General features: G+C 32.9%; 1 protein-coding gene across 12 annotated transcripts in view; it reads left to right on the plus strand.

The window, feature by feature from the left end:
- The window catches only part of gro (TLE family member transcriptional corepressor groucho), a 165,256-nt gene that overhangs the window by 21,848 nt on the left and 119,302 nt on the right, over positions 1 to 24,106 (plus strand). For 3 of the 12 annotated variants that reach the window (XM_074122254.1, XM_074122241.1, XM_074122243.1), the window contains exon 1: positions 7,925 to 8,609. The exons of 7 other annotated variants lie outside the window; for them this stretch is intronic. Coding sequence is in view for 3 of the 5 variants with exons in the window: in XM_074122241.1 (XP_073978342.1) it covers positions 8,574 to 8,609 (36 nt within the window). In the remaining 2 variants the exon portion in view is untranslated. Of the gene's footprint in view, positions 1 to 7,924; positions 8,610 to 24,106 lie in introns of those variants that run through there. 2 more of the 12 variants (XM_074122242.1, XM_074122251.1) reach the window with 2 other exon arrangements.

The raw sequence follows: 24,106 nt of genomic DNA on the forward strand, positions 1-24,106 counted from the left end.
CATTTTTAATAAATAGACGAAAGAAAATGTTCATGTTAATTTTTTTTGTACCTGTTTCTGTTTTTACTTAGGATTATATTCATAATTTTTGTTTAAAGAGGTGGAAGGGCTATAAAAAAAAATGATTGTACAAGTACTCTCCATTGTGAAGATGTAAAAATCGAGAACAAGTTACATAATTATCTTTATCTACTGAATAATCCCAGATTTTCTTTTCAAGTACTTCTTAACCCCGCTAAATTAGAATTTTTCCATTTTAAAATGAAAGTTTTGGGTTCTACATTACTTGGTAAGTAATATAGATTTGTAGCCATTTTTTTTTTCTTTTTTTAGTTGATACAATAATAAAATTGCACTACTGGAATTGAACAAGTTATTAGTTTCATATATATGTATATATGCATTTACATTACCTTTTGGTTATTCTCTGGGTTTTAAGTTTATTCTTTCTAGAAAACACTAAAGTGTTCTTCTTAATGAACGTAATTTTCCCGCTTACAAACCTATTTTTTGCTTACTTACTTATTTTAAATTATATCTTCTTTTCAACTCTTTCTGTTATCTTAGTGGTAGTATTCCGATTATGTCAAATTTTTATTGTGCTATTTACTAAAATCTCATTTAAATATTTTTAATGAAATGTTCCGACTCTCTGACTGCTTGTATATCTGCCCATCTGTAGGACTTAATATGCCCAATGTTTTTTGTCTTTGATTTGTACTTAAATGTGCAAATGCAATAAATACTACGGTGATGTCACAGCTCTAATGACTAGAAGAGATTAGGGCATTAAAAATGAGTTTATGTATTAAATTCTGATAAGCCTGATAATTCTGATTAAATATGTAAAATTTAAGTAAGACTTAAAACTTCCTAAGAAAAAGTTACTGAAGTAAACTATGCAAATTACACATATACAGGGTGGGGCAAAAGGTATGAATCGGTTTTATAGGGATGTAAAACAAAAACAATTCAACTTACAGAAATTATGTTAATTTTGTTTAATTCAGTACAAAATCTAGTTTTTTACATTAAGTTTGAAAGATGATATCACGTAGGTGGCGGCCGTCAGCTGCGATGCACTCTTGAAGGTGAATTCTGAAGTTTTCAACCGCTCTTCTGCACATTTCGATGGATATTGCCGTAACTTCCTCTCTGATTCTGTTCTTAAGTTCTTCCTGGGTATGTGGACGATGTTTAAAAACTTTTTCCTTTATGTAGCCCCAAAGAAAAAAATCAAAAATGCTCAAATCTGGTGAGGGCCACTCCAAGTCACCCCTCAAAGATTCGAGGCGCTGGGGGAACACTTGCCTCAATCTCGCCATTGAAATCCTAGCAGTGTAGGATGTAGCCCCGTCCTGTTAGAACCAGATGTCTCCCAGATTAGTTGCTTCACTCAATTCTTCCAGCTCAGGTTCAAAAAACTCTTCCAACATAGTCACATAGCGCTCAGCGGTGACAGTGACGGTTCGCCCATTATCCTACGAAAAGTAAGGACCAATAATCCAAATTGGGATACTGCACACCATACAGTCACTTTAGGGGAGTGAAGTGGCCTCTGGTGAATTTCCCTTGGGTTTTCATTAGCCCATCAAATTTGCAGAAGAGCGGTTGAAAACTTCAGAATTCGCCTTCAAGAGTGCATCGCGGTTGACGGCCGCCACCTACGCGATATCATCTTTCAAACTTAATGTAAAAAACTAGATTCTGTACTGAATTAAACAATATAAACATAATGTCTGTAAGTTAAATTGTTTTTGTTTTAATCCCTTTAAAACCGGTTCATACCTTTTGCCCCACCCTGTATGTACCAAAAATGCAAGATAGGCCACTGAATAAGTCTGTGTTCAAATTGATTTAGGCTCTGAAACATAACTCCAGTATGAACAATTTCGAAAATTTTGAAGTCATCAAATTCTATGGATGGATTTTGAATAGGATATCATTGTTAGCATGAATTTTTAAATACAAAAAATCCAAATAAAATTGACAACGCTTGAAAGCGTAGAGCACCAAGCAAAACATTGTATGAGTAACTGGTCAATAATGGCCAAACTGTGAGTAGTTTTGTTATTACTAATGAACATTGATTCATGATATACACATAACCGTAGTGTAGGTGTAGTTAGTATAACTGGATTCCAAGTAAGCTCTCACACTATTCAGTATTGTAGATCTGATGCGTGCGCATCACGTACCGTACAAGAGCTATATTACAGGCATCACATGACAAACAGAGATTACCCCATTGATGTGGGAAAGCTTAATAATAAGAACGCCTCAGGAGAATATACCAACCAGTACTCTCCACTATGAAGGTTCAAAACTTCTTCCTGTATTCCCAATAAATTAAGATTTACAAAGTGATGTGTGAATTGTTCATATCACTTTTACATAGTGAAGGCCTTAATTGTCTATCAGTCAAATTATTTTCTTAATTTCTTCTCCCTTATAGGAACTTATTGTGGCATTGTAAAGTGTTGAGAGATGTTCTCCTGATCCTCCGAAGTCATTTTTTTTTGGAAGATATGTTTCAAATGAAAGTGACAGCTCTTTGTGATGCGAATTTGAAAGATAATGTTTTAAAAAAATCTTTTCTTTTGTTTGAAAATCTGATCAAAAGCTTCCTACATCAAGTATTCAACCTTCGTCACATTTTTTCAGACTTTGTGATTATTTAGAATAGAATAGATTAAATTAAGGCGACCTCAAGGCCTACGCTACTGCGACCCCTTTGGACATATTGTGGCTCCCAGACTTTAGGGCTCGCCCTCCAGACCCGTCCGTTTAATCAGGCTCTTAATTCTGGAGAGACTCCAGGGTAAAGCTCTCCGGCCTTGGTTTTTCCTCCCCGAGAAGTAACATCTTTAGCCAGACAAGCCCCTTACATTGATACAACCCGTAGAGTGCCATTTCCTCTTCTTCCTGGCAGAACCTACAAAGGCTATCATCTGCCAGGCCCATGCGATGCATGTGTTTTCTGAGCCTGCAGTGGCCAATTAATAAGCCTACAATTATCCTTATGGCCCCACGGCCTTGACGGATTAATTCTGCGGTCAGCCTCGGCGAATAGCCTTTGATGAACTCCTTCATGTCCAGTGGTGGCGAGCCACCACTCCTGAGACCTACTCTGCACCCACAAATTAATGGCCACACTTCTATTATTATTTGCAGTGAGGTAAAAACTAAATACATAAGAACCTCACGAAGAATAACAAATTCAGTTAAGATATTGCATCTTTTCATCGGGTTAGCATGCAGTGGGATTTATAGCCACTTATTGGTCATAAATCTGCGCTTTTCGATTTATGTTGCATGAGATAATTGAACTATAAATGGATAAATGAATGACCGCCACTTACGAAAGCGAAATCTGGGTGCTGGGTAAAAAAAAAGTGAAAAGAGCTTGGGATTGTTGGAAAGAAAAATTTTCCGAAGAAAGGATAAGGATAAATGAATATTGAAGAATAAAGGGAGATTCAATGGAAGTATGAGTCCTCGACACGGAGAGGGAGAAGCTAGAAACGCACCAACAACTTTCTTTACTGCAATTCAACTCAAAGGCGTTGCCGGTTTACAAATTTTATTAAAAGTCAGCAATGCCATAAGTTCACATCTGGGCGAATGTAACCTAATTTCTGCACACTTGACAGTGCAACAGTCCACTCATTGTCCGAACTGTGTTTGTCTCCCTTTAGTTGTAGCATTTGGACAGGATACTTAGGTAACCGCTGTCATGTAAACTTTTATGCAGGAAGCAAGAAGGAGTGGAGATTCTACACCCTCGACTAGAGTTATATGGATGATATGGATGGTGACGTTTGTCTCGCGGATCCTCAAAGAAGGTGGCGCCTTAAAGCTAAAGATCTATTGAAAATTCAGATACTTTTCTAGAGGAGTGGACTGTTGCACTGTCAAGTGTGCAGAAATTAGGTTACATTCGCCCAGATGTGAACTTATGGCATTGCTGACTTTTAATAAAATTTGTAAACCGGCAACGCCTTTGAGTTGAATTGCAGTAAAGAAAGTTGTTGGTGCGTTTCTAGCTTCTCCCTCTCCGTGTCGAGGACTCATACTTCCATTGAAAATTGAATAGCAATACTAATTTAATAAAGAGCGGATTTAGGTGTTCTATAGTAAGTAACTGCGGTTTATAGTGTAAACCGGAAACCGGCTAATATTACCATATCAATCGATTATCTTACCGTTGAATAATGAAATACGTCCTATTTGGTAAACAGGTCGTCATATTGCCAATAACTTGATCTCTTTTTTGGCGATAAAATGTACAAATTTGTAATGAAATACTCGGTAAGTTGCAGTTAGTTAAAAGTATAAATAATAAAATACGAAAAAACTCATTGTCCGAACTGTGTTTGTTTAGTTTTATAACATTACCTTAATTGAAAAGTTCACAATAAGCGCATTGTGGTCTATTTGATAAAGGCAGCTAGGGTTATTCTCTCTCTCCTCCTCTATCTCTGTCTTGTCTTCACCATTTGACAAAATCGCGCAACTGACTGTAGACAATAGAGAAAATTGTCTTTTGAGAACAAGTTGCAAAACAATTTGTATACTTAGTCTGGCGTCCATGCTAAACATGACTCGAGTTTGTATTGGAAATTCTTCGTCTTGGCCCGGGGATATTGGTGCTTATGGGTTGGTAATTCTATCAGTTATTCATGACTTTTTCATACTTCCTCAATTGAAATTCATAGAAGCGAGTTAATTTTTCCACAAAAATTTGTGTTTGAATTATACTCATACACATATTTTGAATGTGTTCACTTGTAAAAATCACTAATATTTCACTTTTTTGTGGCACATTTCCTCTGGCCAAAGCCAATTTGGATGTTATGACAATGCAGAGTCAAGATCAACAAAATTTGGAACTAAAAAAGGACAGTACGATGCTTGAGCGCATGACAGTTTATAAAACGGCGATACCGATAATTAGCAGCATTGTAGAACTTGAAAAGCCAATAAGTTGCGGCGTATTTTTGGTTTGCCGAAAAAAAACAACCTAAACATCAGTTGAGTCTACTTTACAGAACATCCATTGGTTTTAAAATGGATGAGCTTTGTAATATAGACTTATTTTGGCCATTGCCAGCATAATTTAAGTACTCCTTAACAAAATCTTACAGTTTTAAAAGTTAAGTATAAGGGTTGATTAAACGACAAAAGGTACACAAATCAGCAAGTACTCATATCATTTAATAAGCAAATACTTTATTGATATCATTAGGGTAATTTCACTGCATTACCTTTTCATTAATATTTTTTAGAATTTCTTAGATGTCAAAACTCTTATGTTGGCCATTTTCATGTATAAAATATTTGTTCAATGAAGTGTAGCATTCATTTAACGTAGATTGATTGTAATAAAAAGTATTAAACTACTCATGCACAGGTTTAAAAGATAACAGCAAATAATAATTATGACGTTAATTATTAAAAAAATGCATATGCTAGCATACATTACTGACTTTTTTTTGAACATCTGATTTAAGTTTTCATATGTTGTATTTTACTTATTTTATATTGACCTCAGTTTCTCGGCGTGCAATGCTTCATTTTTTTATGTAATTTAGCTTAAATGTAGGGAACTTCTATTATATTTGAGCCAAATTGCAGCCTCCTAGATGTAATAGGATAGCCGACACAGCTAGTTGAAATTTTCGTGTGTTGTATCTTATCTCTTTCATATGTTGTAGGTGTGTGAGTGCCCATTAGATTTTTTTCAAAATAGTTCCATTAGAATGTATTGTAATTATTAGCCAACAATTATTTGATAAAAATTCTAGATTTCAAGAAAACCTAACAATGTACACATACGTGTTACTAAAAAGAAAGTCGTGTGAGTATGCGCATTAGATGTTAAAAATTAAATTGGAAAATTAAGTTAATAATTATGGTTACTTGAGCCGAAAATGGCCGACAAAAACCGATCGCATTCGGCTTGTTAAAAGGTAAAATTAAAAGAAAGTCGTGTGAGTGTGTATATATATTAAATTGGAAATAAACTTAATAATCATGGTCAAATGAGCCGAAAATTGCCGACAAAAACCGATCGCATTCGGCTTGGTAGAGAGAAATGAGAGAAATCTGATGTTAAAAAAGCACGGCTAAGGCTGGATGGGTTAGAGATCTAGTGATTCTTGGAATTCTGCTATTTTTCCTATTAAATTTGCTCTGCCTAACCCATCGGTCCTTGATAGCTTAGGTTTGGACTTAATTAACATCTCTATAGTAAGATTACCCGCTATATCTCAGGAACGGAAAATCGTAGAAATTTCAAATTTGGTATTTCGTTCAAGTGACACCAGAGGAAGCGACCATAAATGTTTGGTTAAATTAGGTCCACCGGAAGTACCACTTTACTGAATAGATTTTTCACTTTTTATTTTTTTTTAAAAAAACCGCTTTTCCGATTTTCTTGAAACTTGGTATAATTATAGCTCTCAAATAGTTCTATAACTTTTATTTGAAACATTTTTCTCTAATACTTCGATTAAGGGCACTTTTGGGGGAGGGGGTGTTTTGGCAGCCTGGTCGGATGCCACTTCGCTGAACATATGGACTTAATATTTATAATAGGCTACTCTTTACCGAACAAATATTTTATAAGTAAAAGCATAAGGGTCTGTGACATCTAATAAATTCTAAAAAATATTAATGAAAGTTAATGCAGTAAAATTACTTAAATGATATCAATAAAGTATTAATGAAATGATGGATACTTGCTGATTTGTGTACCTCGTTTAATCAACCTTATACTTAACTTTTTAAACAGTAAGTTTTTGTTAAGGAGATAACTTTTTTTTTAATTCAGTGTTAGTTATTAGTTATTAGTAACTCTCTCTTACCTATTAGATATAAGGAAGAATGGTTGCTACAGTGAGAACTACAGTTTGTGTTAAGTTAAAAAGTCGAGGCGGGGTGGGAGGCCCTCATCTAGTTTATGTAAGCCAACATCATTTACTGTGCATGAAAGTTAATTTTTTCTAGTATGTGTTTCAGAATTGTGCGTTTAACAGGCGTTGCGAACACAATGAATGTATTATGACGAACAATTTATTCATGAGTTTGAAGTTGCTGATCTTGAATCTTTAGAAATGACTTTATTGCCAGAAAATGTGATTCCTCAATTTTTCTATTTCCCTCTTACATTTTGTACATAAATCTTGTCCTTATTTATCAAAATATCTTTAAATCGTGATAGAAAATATTAGATCTAACACATTAAAATTTAATAAATTGAACATTTTTTTTTTATTCAGTTTTTATTTTTGAAAAAATCTTTTTTGATGGATTCTCCTTTAAGAAACCTTCTAACATCATTCTAACGGTCGATTAACATCCATACAATAATTTAGTAATGTATAGATTATGATAAGGAGGCTGGAAGAAGAGAGAAAGAGATGTGTGTAGTCGTACCCTCTTCTTTCTACACGATGAGTAAAAGGAGTTGTTGGTTGTGTGTGTACAGAGCACGCCGCTCATATACACAAGCACACATAGAACAGTGCGAGGGAGTTGGAAGAACTATGTGGTGTGTGTGAGAGAAGTAGTGAACAACTCTTCTTGCAGTGTGCACGTGTGCGTAAGTGTAGACGAGAGGACGATCAAGGTTGTACCGTGTTGTTTAGAGTGAGAGAATAGGAGGTAGAGGTTGGTAGAGGATAGCTTTAGACGAACATACAACTTTGTACAAGTGAGAGGGTATATACAATATAGCTATGTGTGCAAGTGAGACACATATACCCAACCAGTCGATACTCCACGTGGATTGTCTGAGTCTGTCAGGAAAACCACTGAGTAGGCGTGGCCTACGGACAGGAATACGGCTTCCAATTGGTTGACCAACCTGTGACGTTTCTTTTCGGTGGGGCAGGCCGCCACCACGTGGGTCGCGGGGGCTATTACACCATTACGGGCAAAAGTATCGCCCGGGTTGGAAGTGCTAGGGTGTGCGCTCGTGTGTCTGCTATTTCGTTTTTGAGGGAAGCGTTTTCTCTAACTCTGTCTCTCTCTATTGCTACCCCCTCCTTTTTTCACTTTGTCAGTCCCTCTCTCTTCAATAAGTTTCTCTCTGTCGCGCACACTATTTCTCTTACTGAGTCTGTTTCGATTGTGCGCTCTCCGAACGTGTCAACCCCCCAGTCGGCGACTCATCTCTCATCCCCGGGCCACAGACGAGATCTCCTGTTCTCCCTGCGTCATCTCCTAACCTCGGCCGTCGTTCGGGCGCTACGTTTTTGCAGCACCAAAAAATCTTTTTTTTTTGTATGTTGTTTTCACACTGCTGAGTGCGTTCTCTGGATTAAAGCGCGAAACAAGTCTTCTCCTGCTATTGTTCTGCCTTATAAGCGAAGTGATGATATGTGTCAGTGAGTGAACCTTGTGAACCCCTTACGAAACAACAGTCGCGTAACCTCACCCTTGTAAGAAGAGTTGACTGCCGAGCTATTATTTGGAGTAAAACACAGCTACATATTTGGTTTTTCAAGTTAATGTTTTTATTTAGATGATAAATTCTGAAACTTGTCATAAAAGGTGATAACAACACCATGTACTCATCCCCCGCTAGGCATCCTGTTGCTGGGGTATGTATGTTTTCAATTTAAAACGGAGAGGTTAAAAGCATGTTTTCTGTTTTGATTATTCCTCTATTATTTCATTTAATGATTTCATATTTAAATTTTTTAAGTTACGTGTTTTGATGTCTTAACAGATACTAAAAGTAAATTACTCTTGACTAAAGATGATGATTTTTTTAATAATTTGCTGACGACACGTATGTATGTATATTATAACGACTTGCCTTATATTCATTTGGATGTGCAAAAACTTGAATACCTATTCCAGAAATTTATAATTGAAGTTATTCCTCTACAATAAGTGTTATGCATTCGTAGCTGATAATTAAAAAACTTGTAATAGAATTATTAAACAACATTTCTTTGAAGTTTTTTACGTTCTACATTGCTATTTAAACAACCATTTTTAATGTCAAGAAACACTTGACCCATTTTATTATTTTTCACTACATTTTAAAAAGGAATATGAGAAATACTGAATATTTTCTCATAATGTGTAAATATTTTTGATCGGTAAAGTTATTTAAAAACTGGTATAATAAAGGACTTGTTTTGAAGAACCCAGAATACTGCTTCTGTGACTGTATCAGATTTATCATTTTTATTTATTTATTTTTTTTCACATTTTCTTTATACTAGGCACCAATAATATCTACTTATAACTAAAGTTATCGGGGAAAAATAATTTCTAAAGATTTTCAAAGACCTTTTTTTTAAAAAAAACTTTCAACGTTTTAAATACGTGTTTTTGTTTTGTGCGCAATTTATTTTCTTTTAGTTCTACAAGTATATATTGTGCGTGTGTGTTGTGTAGATGTTATTCTGGAAAGTTCAGGCTCTCTTAAAAGTTACAAAATGGAATTCTACCTGTAATGCACAAGTGTCCCGAACAAATGACTTAACTTTGACGGACTAAATAGTTAGACAAGACAAAAAGGTTTTTTTCTTAAGTGGTAAAAGTGTGGGATTCAGGCTTTTCTGTTCCTTTTGACTTTCTGTTGTTTATGACTGTTGCACTTTTCTTGTTCCCGTTATAACATTTTGTTTCATTTCTTAAGGTTGTAAAATTGTGTTCTATAAAAGTATTAAAACTATTTTAATCATTGAAAATAATTTCTGTGTACCATACAATAACATTAAATTAAAACATTATATTTCTTTAATTACACGTTTTAAGTATCAGGTATTATGTTTTGATGAACAACAGGTAGTTTTTTTTAAAATGTTTTTATTCAGCATAAGCATATGTACCAAATCATGTTCGAATAAAGAAATTTCTTTATTAAACATGTGGCTGGGCTAGCCGTGCTGGATAATATCGTTGATTTTATCTGTCGCATAGTGTTTTTCCCCTATTTCAGACCGGTTTATGATTTTATTCATAATTATTAGTTGATTCATCAGTTCGGTGATGTTTGCCTTCCACTTTGTTTCTGCGTACTTTTTTACTTTTCAGTCTCAGATAATGAATTATAAATCCAAACTAGTCAGAAATGTAAAAAATAAAAATATTGTGCTTGTAGGAAAACTAACAACGATTTCGTTATTATTTTAAATTAATAATATTGCTATAGTGAAAATGTAATAATTAACACGTACAAGAATTTTCATTATAAATACCATTCTGAGCCACAATCAAGATCTAATTATAGTTCGAAATGTTGATCTTATGACTGCTTTCATTTTGTGAATCATTATCTATACATAAAAAACTCTGAATGAAACCTATTAACATCTTGATAACAACTTCATTTGAATATCAATTATCTGTATTTGCCACTCAACGGTGCCAAAAGTTCGCTTGACTTTTCTCTTATTTGTAGTCCTCATGGCCTAAATTTACTGTTGACATCAAAATTCTTGTTTTTACTTAGATTTTGGTAGTACTTATTTTATTGATCAGAAATGAAAAAATTGGTATTTAGAAACAAAACAAACTAGGAATTAAAAATTACGAGTAAAACTATTTAATAAAAACTAATATTTATAAAATTCACGAGAATTACAAGAGCAAGACTTAAATGTGGTAAGAAATGATTGCGTGACCATTACTAGGCAATTAACACATGCCTAATTTTGGAAAGTTCACTTACTTACTTCTACTTTGGAATTACTACCAACTCATTGAAGGATTGTTCTTGTTTAATTAACGGTAGTATAATCAGAATGTTCACCGTCTTTCAAACTTGCTCCATAATTTACTTTTAGCAAGATTTTTATCTAAAATTTAAAATTAAGGCAACTCATAAAAAATTAAACTTATGTTTGATTTTATAATTATGACTGACAAATATTTATACGAAATGTGGATTGGTGTATAATATGTTGGAAATGCTCCAAAACACAAGTCACAGTTTTACTGCAATGAAATTAAACTATTTAGCTATTTATTTTTTAAATCAAGAGGGTTTCATGTTTGTCATCTTATAATATGTCTCACATGAATAATTACCTTCCTACATTTGTTTATAGTAAGGTAATTTGTACTAGAGATGTTCTTAACATATTTGAACAATGTTTATACATATGTATACTTACTCTGAATTTCTCATTTTAAGCATTAAATAAAATCCTAGGCCTTGAGTGGGAATCGAACCCGGTACTACAATACAACTTAGCTTTGCGGAGCTGGCCTCTAACCACTTCACTACCGTGACGACTAAGTTTGTTATATGTTTGATGCTTTGCGGAATTTAGTAATGAATTTTAAACTTAAATTTTACCAGCTAGGAGAACCTAAATGAACCGTAAAAACTCAAATCATAATTAAACTATAGATGCATATTGGGAAGTGATATCTTGTAAGTAATGGTCTCAACAAAAGGCTTTCGTAATACTGGAGATGAACCTCTCTTAAAATGCCAGGGAACTTTGAATGTATCTTAACTTGTCGAATCATCTATGGCAGTTATTGTGAGTTATCTGTGTGCATTCATAGTCAAGACAGTTCTTCAGTACTCTGAAACCATGCATTCACAGTGCAGTCTCAAATAGTCCCTAAATATAAAATATTTCAAACGTATAATTATTTTATTTGCACATTAATATTTTTACTGTTTAGAATAATTAGAGGGATTTTACTTAATCATTAAAGATTGTGATTGTGAACCTATTGAAAAATCCATTTTCCGTGGGTGAAGTTATTAAAAAAAAAATCATTTGAATCACTTTGGATTTTTAAAAACATTACCACTTATGAATTTTAAAACAATACATTATTTTTTTTTTATTCATTAAATTACTGGTAATTTAACAATATTATTTCTAAAATTTAACTGTTCGAATGATGTAAGCGTGAGACAATTTATGTTGGTAAAAGTGAGACTACTGTACAGAAAGTTTTGGAAACCTATGAGACCTCTAGTACCTACCACAAGTAACAATAGTATTGAAACAGAATAGCAAGTTTCGAGTTTCAGCAGTTAATTTCCATTCGCAAACGCACATATACACAGATATTCATTCTGTTCTCATGTTCAGGGAACTTCAAAACATTTCATTTCGAAAATTTATCAAATTGACTTTTCCTTTTTTGATTGGCGTAGGAAAAAAAAAAATGATGAAGTGCACATTCGGTAGATGCACATGAACACTTAATTAAATTTTAACTGCAGTCATTTTTCGTTTTGTAGTTATATTTTACATTTTTTCTATATTTACATCGTACATTTTTCTGACCTGTTTGGGTCCTTTTAAGCCACATGTGTTCCTGTTTGAGAAAAAAAGTAACGATTTAGGTAGTTCTAGTTTTTTTTATGTGTGTGTGGAATACTAGTTACACAGAAATAAACACCATTTGGATCTCCCCTTATTTTTTTTTTATGTTCAGTTCAAGTAACCCAGGGTTTTAGTTCTACTAAAGTTGCCCCCATTGTATTTATTGTGCGGAACACAGTCACCCCACTGCTATTATTGTCAATAGTATTATAATGCTTTAGAAAACCTCATACACTTACACACTTTTACTCTTTTATCAATTAGCAGCCTAAGAACGACAGTTAACGAGCGTATCCAGATACTGCTAGTTGTTTTGAATTGTTAATGAGTTACCTTGTAATAATTCAAAAGACCTCCCTACTACAATCACTTCTTCAACCAACACCTTCTCGAATCTCTCATTCATTATAAACATTCCGTCATTACTGTGCATACACTTCACGAGAGTGCATCTTCTCTCAATGTTTTTTTTTTCTGTCTTAGACTTTTATATATAATATTTCGTATAAAGTTCTATTCGTTATAAATTTCTTAGGTGCACGCTTCAAATAATTTATAACGCTTTGGTTTAAACATTTGAACAACTTTTTTTTTTCATTAAGAAAAACGTCTTTTCTTTTTTCTTTCTTTTAAATGATACAATTTTTTTGGTTGTAACACATTGCTTTTTATGAGTTATAGTAAGATAAGTTCTTATTTTATTTTTTCTTCAGCACTTCCTTTTATGCCTATATAAATGGCGCCAGCAGAGATTTTATAGTCTCACGTTCTTAATAGTATTTACCAAAAAGATCGAGCGATACAATCGTAATTTAAGTTGTTTTACGCTAACACACTCTTATTTGATGAATACATATTTTTTTTTGCATCCATTTTTATTAATTTTATTATTATTTAAATAGTAATAATAATAATAAAGTTTGATTATTTAATGGTGAATACTTAATGTTCTATTCACTTTATACGGGTAATGTGCCACTGTTGTTTTATAAAAGTCCTGAAAGGAAGGTCATTCAAGTGACTTCAACAAAGTTCAGCGACATTACATTCCATTAGTTTTCTGTTGCCTTATGTTGTTTTTACACTTGTTTGAGCTGAATATATTGTTTTCATTGGATTACTAGTTCCACTTTTTTTAGCTCGATTTTGTGTTTTCTCTATAATATTTAGCCGTTTTGTGATCCCCTTGTACGAAAGTTTTTTTATTTTAATTTTAAAATTCTGGTTTGTGGCTGTGAGTGTGAGAGAGATATTACTCATACCATATTTCTTGTTTAGCTGAATGAGAACTACAAAATGAAATGTATCCTTGTCAATTTTCGTTCACGCTCTTCAGAAATCAACTCTCTCAAATTTACTTCATATTTTTGTAAGGCCTATAAACATCATTTCAGTTAATACAGTCGAGCCTTCCTTAAAGGACACTCTCACTAGCGACCACCTCCATTTACGGGCAGTTTTTGGATTTTCCCGTTTTACCCCTATACACTTTCTATATAAAAGAACCTCCGTTTAACGGACACTCTACATAGCGACCGCGGACATTGATTTTGGGGAACGGATTATATTTTTCACCTCCCACCAACCACCACCTTATTATTAAAAGTAAAGTTCGTTTGACGCGGTCATAAAAAGAAGTATCCCCTCTCAAGTTTTTCTTTTTTTGCTGTTTTTTTTTTCTTCAAAAGTTTCCTACATAAGCTCCATACATCTTGTACCATTTTAATCATTTTTCAATATAATTTTGAACGTACAATATTATTTTTTTCCGATATGTCTCTCAAAGTGGTTAAGTCTAGAAGAGAAAATAAATGTGTTGGAAGATTTTGCAAAAACCAAATCGAGCCATTGTCAACTTGCCGAAAGGTTTGTTCTATTTTTCTAATAATAGATGGTAGCATGATGATAATTTTACCATAAATTATTATTGTTAAGAATAAACGTGATGATTATTGTAAAAATTGTAAAAAATTATTAATTAAGTCAATAATATGTAGTTTTTTGATAATTTTTTTGGATAATTAATAGCTAAATAATTATGCAATTACACACGTTTTTAAATCTATTAATAATAAACAATTTTTAAATAGATGTTCGGAAAAAAACCCATATTTTTTCATTATGAAACTTGCCTACCTCCTTCTAACGGCCACCTCCAAACAGCGGCCACTTTGCTTTCCCTCGCCAGTGTCCGTTATTGAGAGGTTCGTCTGTAATACCATTTTTCTCCATAAAGAACGGTTACTTACAAAACTTAACTTACTAGCAAATTTCTCTTTATTCTGAAACTCTTAACCTCCATCTTTAATTACTTATTATGTTCTTGACCAGGATCTTCCCCTACGATGCCCTCAAAGAACCAGAACCAATTTGCGGCGCTAGAAAAAGCCATTAAAATAAATAAGCGTTAGAGTATTACAAATAGTCGTAGCAATCCAGGATTTATTTGTATTACTGTTTGCCTTTTGGCTAGCCACTGCAAACTCGGAATACATAATCGCCTGGGCTTCTAGTAACTATTAAGAATGTTTATTACGAAAATATACCAACAAGCTGGGAGACCTACCGAACAATCGCAGGCCTGAAGGGGCACGCCTTACTGACCATTATATGGGCCTACAAGAGGATTAACTAGCCTTGGCAAGTTTGTCAGAAAGAAGAAGAAACTGCAGTAAAAGTGTTTAGTATTTTCTGCCAATGTGAAGGGCGTAGATGGCTGAGAGTTCTGCATGCCTTCAAGGAGTTCCTCTTCAAACGTCTAATCCAACAGACAAGCCTGGAGAGAGGGGCTCCATCTTTTCGGTAACACAACAAATCTCACTGGGGCTCGGTGCAACAGTAAGGCAGACTAGACAATCCTTACGGAATATAATCTAATATAAATATCAGCTTCAAGATAACAGAATGATGTTTAGAATGCAGATAACAAATGGGTTCCATGTTTCTCATGTTGTAGAAATGTTAAACTAATGTAATCTTGTCTTATATCTGGAATTCCCTTAATAATTTAAGCAGTCTACAGTACGTTTAGATTTATTTTTTGCAGCCTAATATTGGAAAAAATTAAACAGGATTATCCTCCACTTGAAGTTTTCTGAGACTAACCAGGTTAGAACTTTGGTTATTGAATTAAGAGGAGTCGTGGAGAGTTCCCACCAGAATTTTTTGATTGTGTGAGTCAATAAAAACTGGACAGCATTTGTTCAACGCTTGAAGGCTGCAGTTAGGCCCCTCTTTAACATTAACCTTTTAGTTATTCCCTTAACCTCTACTATTGTATTCAACGTGTACTGATATTTAAATCATTTAATACAACTACATTTACAAGTAAATTGTTAAAAATTGAGAAATTAATTTCCATTTTCCTTGTAAAACTCATACATTAACTGTCAAGAGATGTGAAGAGCATTTCCTGTGTGACTGTAATTACAGTTATTTATTACTAAAACTGATTTCCTGTTTTTTTCATTCGTTAACCATTAATTGTGTAATATTTCGAGCTGGTTTACTTCAAATTTAATTTTAATTGTATTCGAATATCAATGTTTGGAACTTATTAATTTAACATTTTTATTTTAATTTATTTTTTTAACTAATAGACGCACGTTTTTAGTGTAGTTAATAAATAAATGTTTGCTAGATTTTTGACAAAGTGGGAGAAAGAATTGAAGGAATGAGATTGGTTGGTGAGAGAAATCTGAATCGCTTATTCTAATGGAACGTCTCTCAGCTAGAGAACAGTTGTGGATTGTCTATTTTGCTAGGAATATATAGGATCTAAACAGCAGGTAATTACTATGTACCCATAAAAGAGAGTTTAGCCACACCTACTTGATTATCTATCGTGTGCTTGTATGTGTCGGTTTTGACCCATATCAAGATTACTACACTTTATGATTTGTAAAAATAAAATATGTAATTATACTATTTATTTAATCTCATTATAATTATTTACTTTTTTTTTAAGAATTGAAAATATTAAATCAGACGATAATTTAAACATCTTTTCTTTCTTACTGTAATTTTGCTTAAATTGAAATTTTCATTTCAAATGAGGTTAGGGACCTCAGCCTTCAACCGAAATGCGACTTTACTAACAATTTTTTTATTTAAAATATAGGTAAAATTATATTGGTTTTGCTTTAAAAAAGTAGGTTTTATTTGTTTAATGTCTTAATTGTATTTATAATAACAAGCAATAAATTTGATAACGGTATGTTTATTTAATTAAAATGTGTTGTCGAACCCAGGAATTCTAATTTTGGCATCTTACAAATCGGCAAACTAAACTTATCTATGGAACGTACGAGTTGAAAAGAATTTTTAGAAGTAGTGATGAAATTTAAAAAAAAACTGAAGGTGAACTTGTGACAAAGTCAAACGGAAGTCACTAGATTAAAGGTAAAAAAAAGGCAGAAAACTTATAAAAACGAAAACGAAAAAAAGGGTTGAAAATAAAACTATAGAAGGCAACAAAGAAGTGATCAATTTTGGAGACAACAAAGATTTTGTTACGGATGAAACCAAGAAGAAGTCTGTGAAGCATGTGCTAAATGAAAAAAAAATATATATATAAAATATTGAAAAAGCCTAGAAATTTGAACGAATTGAATGTGTAGACGGAAGAGAGAGATGAAGAAGGATTTTTGAATTTTGCTGGCCACACACATTAACACATACAGACAGGCCAAAACAAATACATTCACTCGCGTACAGTCCAATTGGTAGCCAATACTCCCTTTGAAGAAATCGTTCATCGAATGTTTCTCTTTTGATTTCATGAATCTAATTCATTCTTTCTTTATAATTCTCTATTGATATTGACCTGCTCTTACCTTGTTTCTTTTTTCCTATTCGAATATTATTTTTTTTTGTGGAATTTCAACTTTAAAGGTTTGATCGGAATATTAGGAATGAGAGGATGTGTATTAAGAGAACAGAGGACGATTGTTTGCTCAAGATTAGTAAATCAAATTGGTAATTAGCGCTCCTATACAAACTGGTTTGAATAACAAGTCTAGGTTTGTTCTAGAGAACTTAAGGATAACACTGAGATAAGTTAGCGCCAGAAATGGCACGAGTTATAGGATTAATCTGTCCTCTTTTAGTGTGGACAGTTCGCTTAAAAGTTTATTGATTGAAGGGAGGCTTAATTAAAAAAAAGAAAAGTCAAATACATTTTAAGCTAAAAATCCATTCTGGCTGTCTGCAAGTTGTCAGTGTGTCATAGAAATAGTATAGAATGTGTGCATTTGAATGAATATGTGGTGATGAAGAATATGAATGTGCACAAGGATTAGCAATCAAAATGGCACCTATTACTGAAGGGTCCTGAGAGACAAAAATTTGTCGTAATCGCAATACTTCCCTTAACTCTATAAAAAAAAATTAAACAAGTTTAGAAATGAAATTCCTATTTACCATTTTTCGAAATAATATTAAGAAATATATTCATTAAGCAATTCTATAAACGAATTAGGGGAGATAACTTGTGTCTCCGTTAAACTGTCTAAAAAACTTATTTAAAGAAATCAAGATTGAAGTCGGCTCAACTTTATGCCTATTTTGTTTGTAGAAAATGATCTCAATTTCCCAGTTGTCTTGCAAATAATTATTCAGTTTGTAAAACAAAAACCTGGTTATATTTTGTTTTTAAATAATAAACTAATTGCACTTACTATTATAGCCATCATTTTATTGAGTTGCATATTATACTAACATAGACCCTAAAACAAATAAATGAATAAATATGCAATAAATTAATTAGATAATGGTTTAATTATTCGTACATAGTTTCCAACATTACTGATTTTAATTTTAATTTAATTTATTTATTTTTTAGTTACTTTTTACGGAGATTGGGCCATTTTTTGCCTGCACACCTAAATGCGCTATAGATTGTATGGTTTTTGTGCAGTTAAGCCTGGGATTCATGCAGGAATGCCAAAATCCTTGACGAAGTGAATAGTTAACCTCTCCAAATCTAGTAGTCACCGGATTCCTGGTAAAATAAATAAATCTCTTTTAACCTTAGTAATTGTTAATACTCTCTCTCTATGTATGTATAATTTTACGTACAAAATGTGAAATAAAAGAATTAAATTAAATTCGGAATATACCTTTTCAAAACTAAATTGAAAACAATCTAAATTTATTCTACGTACAATCATACATACGCAAGCCGCGTCCATATTTGAATAGGAGAGTATTTGAAGGATTATGTTCTCTCCACTGACAGTTTATAATATTTGCTGACGTTTCAATTATATTGTTGGGACATAATTACTGGTATTGTTTTACCAAAAAAAAAGGGAAATATTTTCTTAGTTCAATTCAAATTTTATTTTAAGAGAGGAGGTGATTTTTTTTATATTGAATTACATGTTTTTTATTTTCCTTTTTTTGTTTGTTGCAAAATTTAATACCAAATTGGTTTGTTCATTCTTTTCTTTCTCTCTCTTTATACGTCCAATTACCAAATTAAGTCTCATGGTCGGAGATGACTAGCACAAAACATAACTTTCTCATATTAATCATGAAATAAAATCCTAGCATTAGACGGGATGAAATTATCTTAAAACTATAGTTTAGATTATATTTCGTAAGGATTGGCTAATCTGTCTTACTGTTTTACCGTAACCCAGGGATTTGTTGTGGCACCCTCCAGTTCTATCTGTTTGGTTAAACACAAAGATTATTGAGAAGAACTCTTGCGAGGTTGCTTGAAGGCATGCTGAACTCTCAGCCATCCATCCACACTCTTCACATTGATAGAAAATACTAAAATACTTTTATTGAAATTTCTTTTACTTTCTGACACATTTGCCAAGGCTAATTAATCCTTTTGCAGGCTCATATATTAATGCGTGTGGTTACTCAGGAGTGTTCCTTGCAAGTGGCCTGCGATTGTCCAATTGGTCTCCCGATATGTTGGAATATTCTCGCTGTAAACTTATACTCTAGTGGTTAATCGTTGCTAGAGAGCTTTCACGCACCAATTGACTATAAACTCAGGCTCAGGAACCATGGAGAGAGGTTACAGCCTCTCAGTAACAATTTTTTTCCCCTTCATTCCTGTGTAACCATACTTGTTACCAATCCTCATCATGAAAAACATCACTATGAATTAGCACTATCTTATTAATATTTATTTCTATATCCAAAAAACTGGGTTGAATTCTTATCCGAGATTGGAATAAGTTTTTTTTTACAATTTTAAATTAGACAATTTGACACATTCTATCCTCTTAAGAAGTAAGAAACTAAATTATTATGTTTTTTTTTATTAAGGAAGTAGATTATCATAAAAATAATGTTTGATTAAAGCGTCATTTTCTCTGCTCTTGCAAATTGAGCAATCAGTCGTATGTTAATGTTTCAAAGCTATCAACCAGTCAGCTGGCTAATACAATGCTAATAACGCTTGGAAATGTATTACCTAACGTTAATACTGTAATAGTGCTAATGTCTCCGATAATACAGCTGGTGCTACGGTTATCACGAGTATATGTCATCATTTAAATTAGTTATTTCCGCAAATTTTGGAAGTAGTAATATTCTGAATTCTTAAAACAATAGAAATTTGAAAATGGTAATTTAGTAGAATAAGAATTTTTGAATATTTTATTAAATATTGATAGAGCGTTGTTAGCTAGTATTTTCCTTAATTACTTTGTGATTATTGGATAAAAACGGTGTAAAAACTTAACTTGTCTTTTGGCCCCTATTCTTAGATCATCTCACAAAGGATACTTTTTGAAGCGTGTTGAAGACGAGGATCGTTTAGACTGGCAGATAGACTGGAATCAACATCAATTTTTATCCAGTCAATTTCATTTTCCAAACAATTGGGTATATTCCTACATTTTACAATAGACGTTTCAAAATCTTGACTAGAAATAGAAATACATCATTATTAGATGGACTACTTTTGATGGGTCACTGAATCAAAAACATCTGTGCTATTCTTGTAGATGCTTCTTTTCGTATCATTTAATGCTGATTTACACTGATCATTCGAGATCGACGTTAGCTAATGTTTTTCTTCGCAAGAAAAGAAAATAAATAAAACTATCGTCTATATCAGCGTTTCCCAAACTTTTTTGACCGCGGCCCAGTACGAGATTTTAAATTTTTTCGCGACCCACCTTATAAAAAAAACATTTATTTACAAAACAAATTTTATTTTTTAATAAAAATCAAAATTCAAGTTATTTGTTTGTTTATTTCATACACAAAAATGGCAAAATAATTACTATATATAGCAAAAACATAAGTAATTAAAGACAATCCATTATCTTCATTTAAAACTTAAAGTAAATTTTGTTTTACATATTTTGACCTTAGTGCGAAGGATGATGTTGTTTTTCATCACATAGTAATTTCAAATTAGGACTTAATGATGTTAGTTTTATTCTCAAATTAGGTTCGACATCCAATCTGTTTCGATACTTATTTTTTAAGTACACCAAGGCTGAGAACGCAGTTTTACACGTATAAGTGGTGGCAAAAGGCATTAAAAATTGTATCGCTTTTTCGCTTACGCTTCGATATTCCTTTTGACAGCGCAACCAAAAATTAATTAGTGGTACAGTTTCAAACACTTTTTTAAGATCGGTGTCGCATGAAATTTCAATTAAATTATCAACTTCTTGTTCACTAAGATTAAGCATTTCTTCCTTTTCAATATCGACAGAAGGCACTGAATGACGAATTGAATTCGGCTAATCAGAGCATCCGAATTTAAACGGTACGGTAGGAAACGGTGGTAAAGGGTTACCACCTGCAGTACTTGAAAAAGTTTCGAAAAATATTAAATTTAGAGCCAAATGTTTTAGATATTTTGTGTTCGCGACCCACACTTTGGGAAACGCTGGTCTATATCAATTCTTCATGCTCTGTTCTCAGTTTAGTTAATTATTATAGGACGAACAAAGCTTCATTGGCACATAACCATTGATATTCTCTCGGAAGAGTATTAGTTCAATTTAGAGCATTGTTCCATTCTGAGAAGTATTGCCTTGGTATCAAACTTTCGATTTTTTTTTGTGTTGGAGTTTTTACTTGTAATATCTTGTTTGTAAGGTGTTGTTTTTTAGTGTGTGGGTAGTTGGCTCCTTTTCTGCTTTTGTTTACATGAGGCCCCTTGGTCATGGCCTTCGAGACGCTCAACCCTCGTGAAAATCCGTTTTCTTAAGATAGGAAGAGGAACTAAATAATAATATAAAACACTAGATGTTATTTTATTGTTAATCAGTTTAGTGTCCTTGAGAAACGAACCATTCTGGAGTTTTGCTCTGGTGTGTAGAGAAGTTATAACTACTAGTAAAAAGAAACGTATTTAGCCGTAACGAATCTTTAAAAGTCGTAAGTTGTAGGCAGTGGCAAGCCGACATCTTTTACTTTAGTTTTTATTTTTTTTATTTTTTGCTTTTTTTTTGTTTTTGCTCCCTGGTCTGCCTTCTATTCTGCCACAATAATTACGTTCAAATGGTTTTTACGTCATTGTTACAGTATTAGGCTTTGAATAGAAAGTAAACAATCCAACGTAGGCAAGAGGAAGAGAGCGGGTCTCAGAGCAGCACTAAACTAAATTGTGCTGGCGTCAATTCGCCACTTTTGTTATGTCTACAGATTTTTAGTTTTATTTAATTCGAAGAATTTCAGATTACAATTAACTTTTGGCCTTCAGCTTTATCCACAGCAACTTTTCTTTTTTTTTTCTGTTAGTGGCGCCTCCTTGCTTAGGATATTGCTTCGTTGCACAACTCCCCAATTAAAAAATTAAATACAGTATTTTACAATATTTCATCATAATTAAATTATTTTAAAAACATTAAATGGTTTTAATGTAATTGATTAACATTTTTTAAGAATATTGTAGGAAACTTAAATTCTTAAGGAACCTAAACATGTAGAACATTTCTGAAATTTGAATTTTACAAAGCTCCGCTGTTCATAACTTTATTTGATTTCTTTTAAAATAACCTGCTTCAAAGTTCACTCCCGTTAACTTAGTGATTGCAAGCAGTACCAGCAGTTTTATTGAGATGAAGGGATTTAAGTGCTGTCTGCTTGGATTGTTAATTTTTTTCTATTTTCTTTTACTTTGCAAGAAAAGTATGTTACATGATATTTCAAATTTCAATTAAATAATTTTTTAAAAAGAAAATAATGATATTGTTTTTTATTTAATATCCGTTTAAAATAGGGTTTTTTTCCATTTTATTATAATTTTGACTTTGACTAATTATATACGAGGTATGTTCAAAAAATAAGGTGAATTTTCAAATTTCGCGGGCTACGTACATTCGAATTTCAATTGTTTTTTTTTTATGTTGGTACACTTGTCTCGAACATATTTTCAAAGTTGTAGCTATATAGCATGTTTAGTTTGTATGTTAGAGGCATAAATAAGACAAGTGTTTTTTTGTCAGTTCGGTGATTTTTTTCTGTCGAAAAAATGGATCAACGAATTTGCATCAAATTTTGTGTAAAAAATGGAATTAAGTGCTCAAAAACACTTGAAATGTTGAGAGTGGCGTACGGTGAGAGTACTCTGAGTCAAAAAAATGTTTACAAGTGGTACAAGCTTTTCACAGAAGGTCGAGAAGATGTGAATGACGACGCTCGCCCTGGACGCCCCAGCACATCAACAACCGATGAAAATGTTGAGAAGAATCGTCGAATCACAATTAGAGAAGTTGCTGAGGTTGTCGGCATATCGGTTGGCACATGTCCTGCAATTTTTTTCGGAAATTTTGGGCATGAAGCGTGTGGCAGCGAAGTTCGTTCCAAAATTGCTGAATTTTGATCAAAAAAAACCATCGCATGAGCATCGCTCAGGAATTGTTGAATGACATTATCATGCCTCAGCCACCGTATTCACCAGATTTGGCGCCCTGCAACTTTTTCCTGTTCCCAAGATTGAAGAGACCCATGAAAGGACGGCGTTTTGCGACGATTGAGGAGATAAAAACCGAATCGCTGAGAGAGAGCTCAAGGACATACCAAAAAGTGCATATCAGAACTGTTTCGAGGATTGGAAAAAACGCTGGCACAAATGTATTATATCTGAGGGGGGGGGACTACTTTGAAGGAGACAAAATAAAAATCGATGAATAAATAAATATTTTTTAAGAAAAATGAAAATTTACCTAATTTTTTTGAACACACCTCGTAAATAATATTTTACAGTGTTTAATTTACCTTAAAAGTTAAGAAAAACTATTTATATTAATAAAAAGTTGTACATTTGTTGGCCAGATACGCTGTGGGTGTCATGTCGAATCGTACGTTGAAAGAAAGGTTTTCACAATGCTTTTAATGGAAATGAGCCACATTTAGCTAAAAAGAGACAAATATAGCTCTTTAATTCAGTACCCCGGAGGTGTACTACACTAAGTCCATTTTTTCAAAATTCATTTTTTAATGTTTATAATAAAAAATTATTGTTTTTTATTACCCAACCATCACTTATGGCGCATCTATGTTACTTATTATCCACCAAAGATTTAAGTAAAATAACTCCCTTGGGCTTATAAGTAAGGAAAAAACTGCGAAAAAAATATTTTATTTGCTCTCCTGTAAAAAATTAAAAATGTGACTTAGTGTTGTGTACCTCCGAGGTACTGAATTAAGGATACTTTTAAAAAAGTTCGAATGAGTCCTAAAGCTTTACCTTGATAACATTGGCACAATTTTAAAATTAGCAATGCAAAAAACTTAGATCTCTATCTCAAGAGCTGCAAGCCACTCACCTTCTAGTTTCCAGCTCCTGCTGGTTT

Source organism: Rhodnius prolixus, unplaced genomic scaffold (genome assembly GCF_049639745.1).
Source record: "Rhodnius prolixus isolate KJV_2025 unplaced genomic scaffold, Rpr scaffold_8, whole genome shotgun sequence".
Taxonomy (NCBI): Eukaryota; Metazoa; Arthropoda; class Insecta; order Hemiptera; family Reduviidae; genus Rhodnius; species Rhodnius prolixus.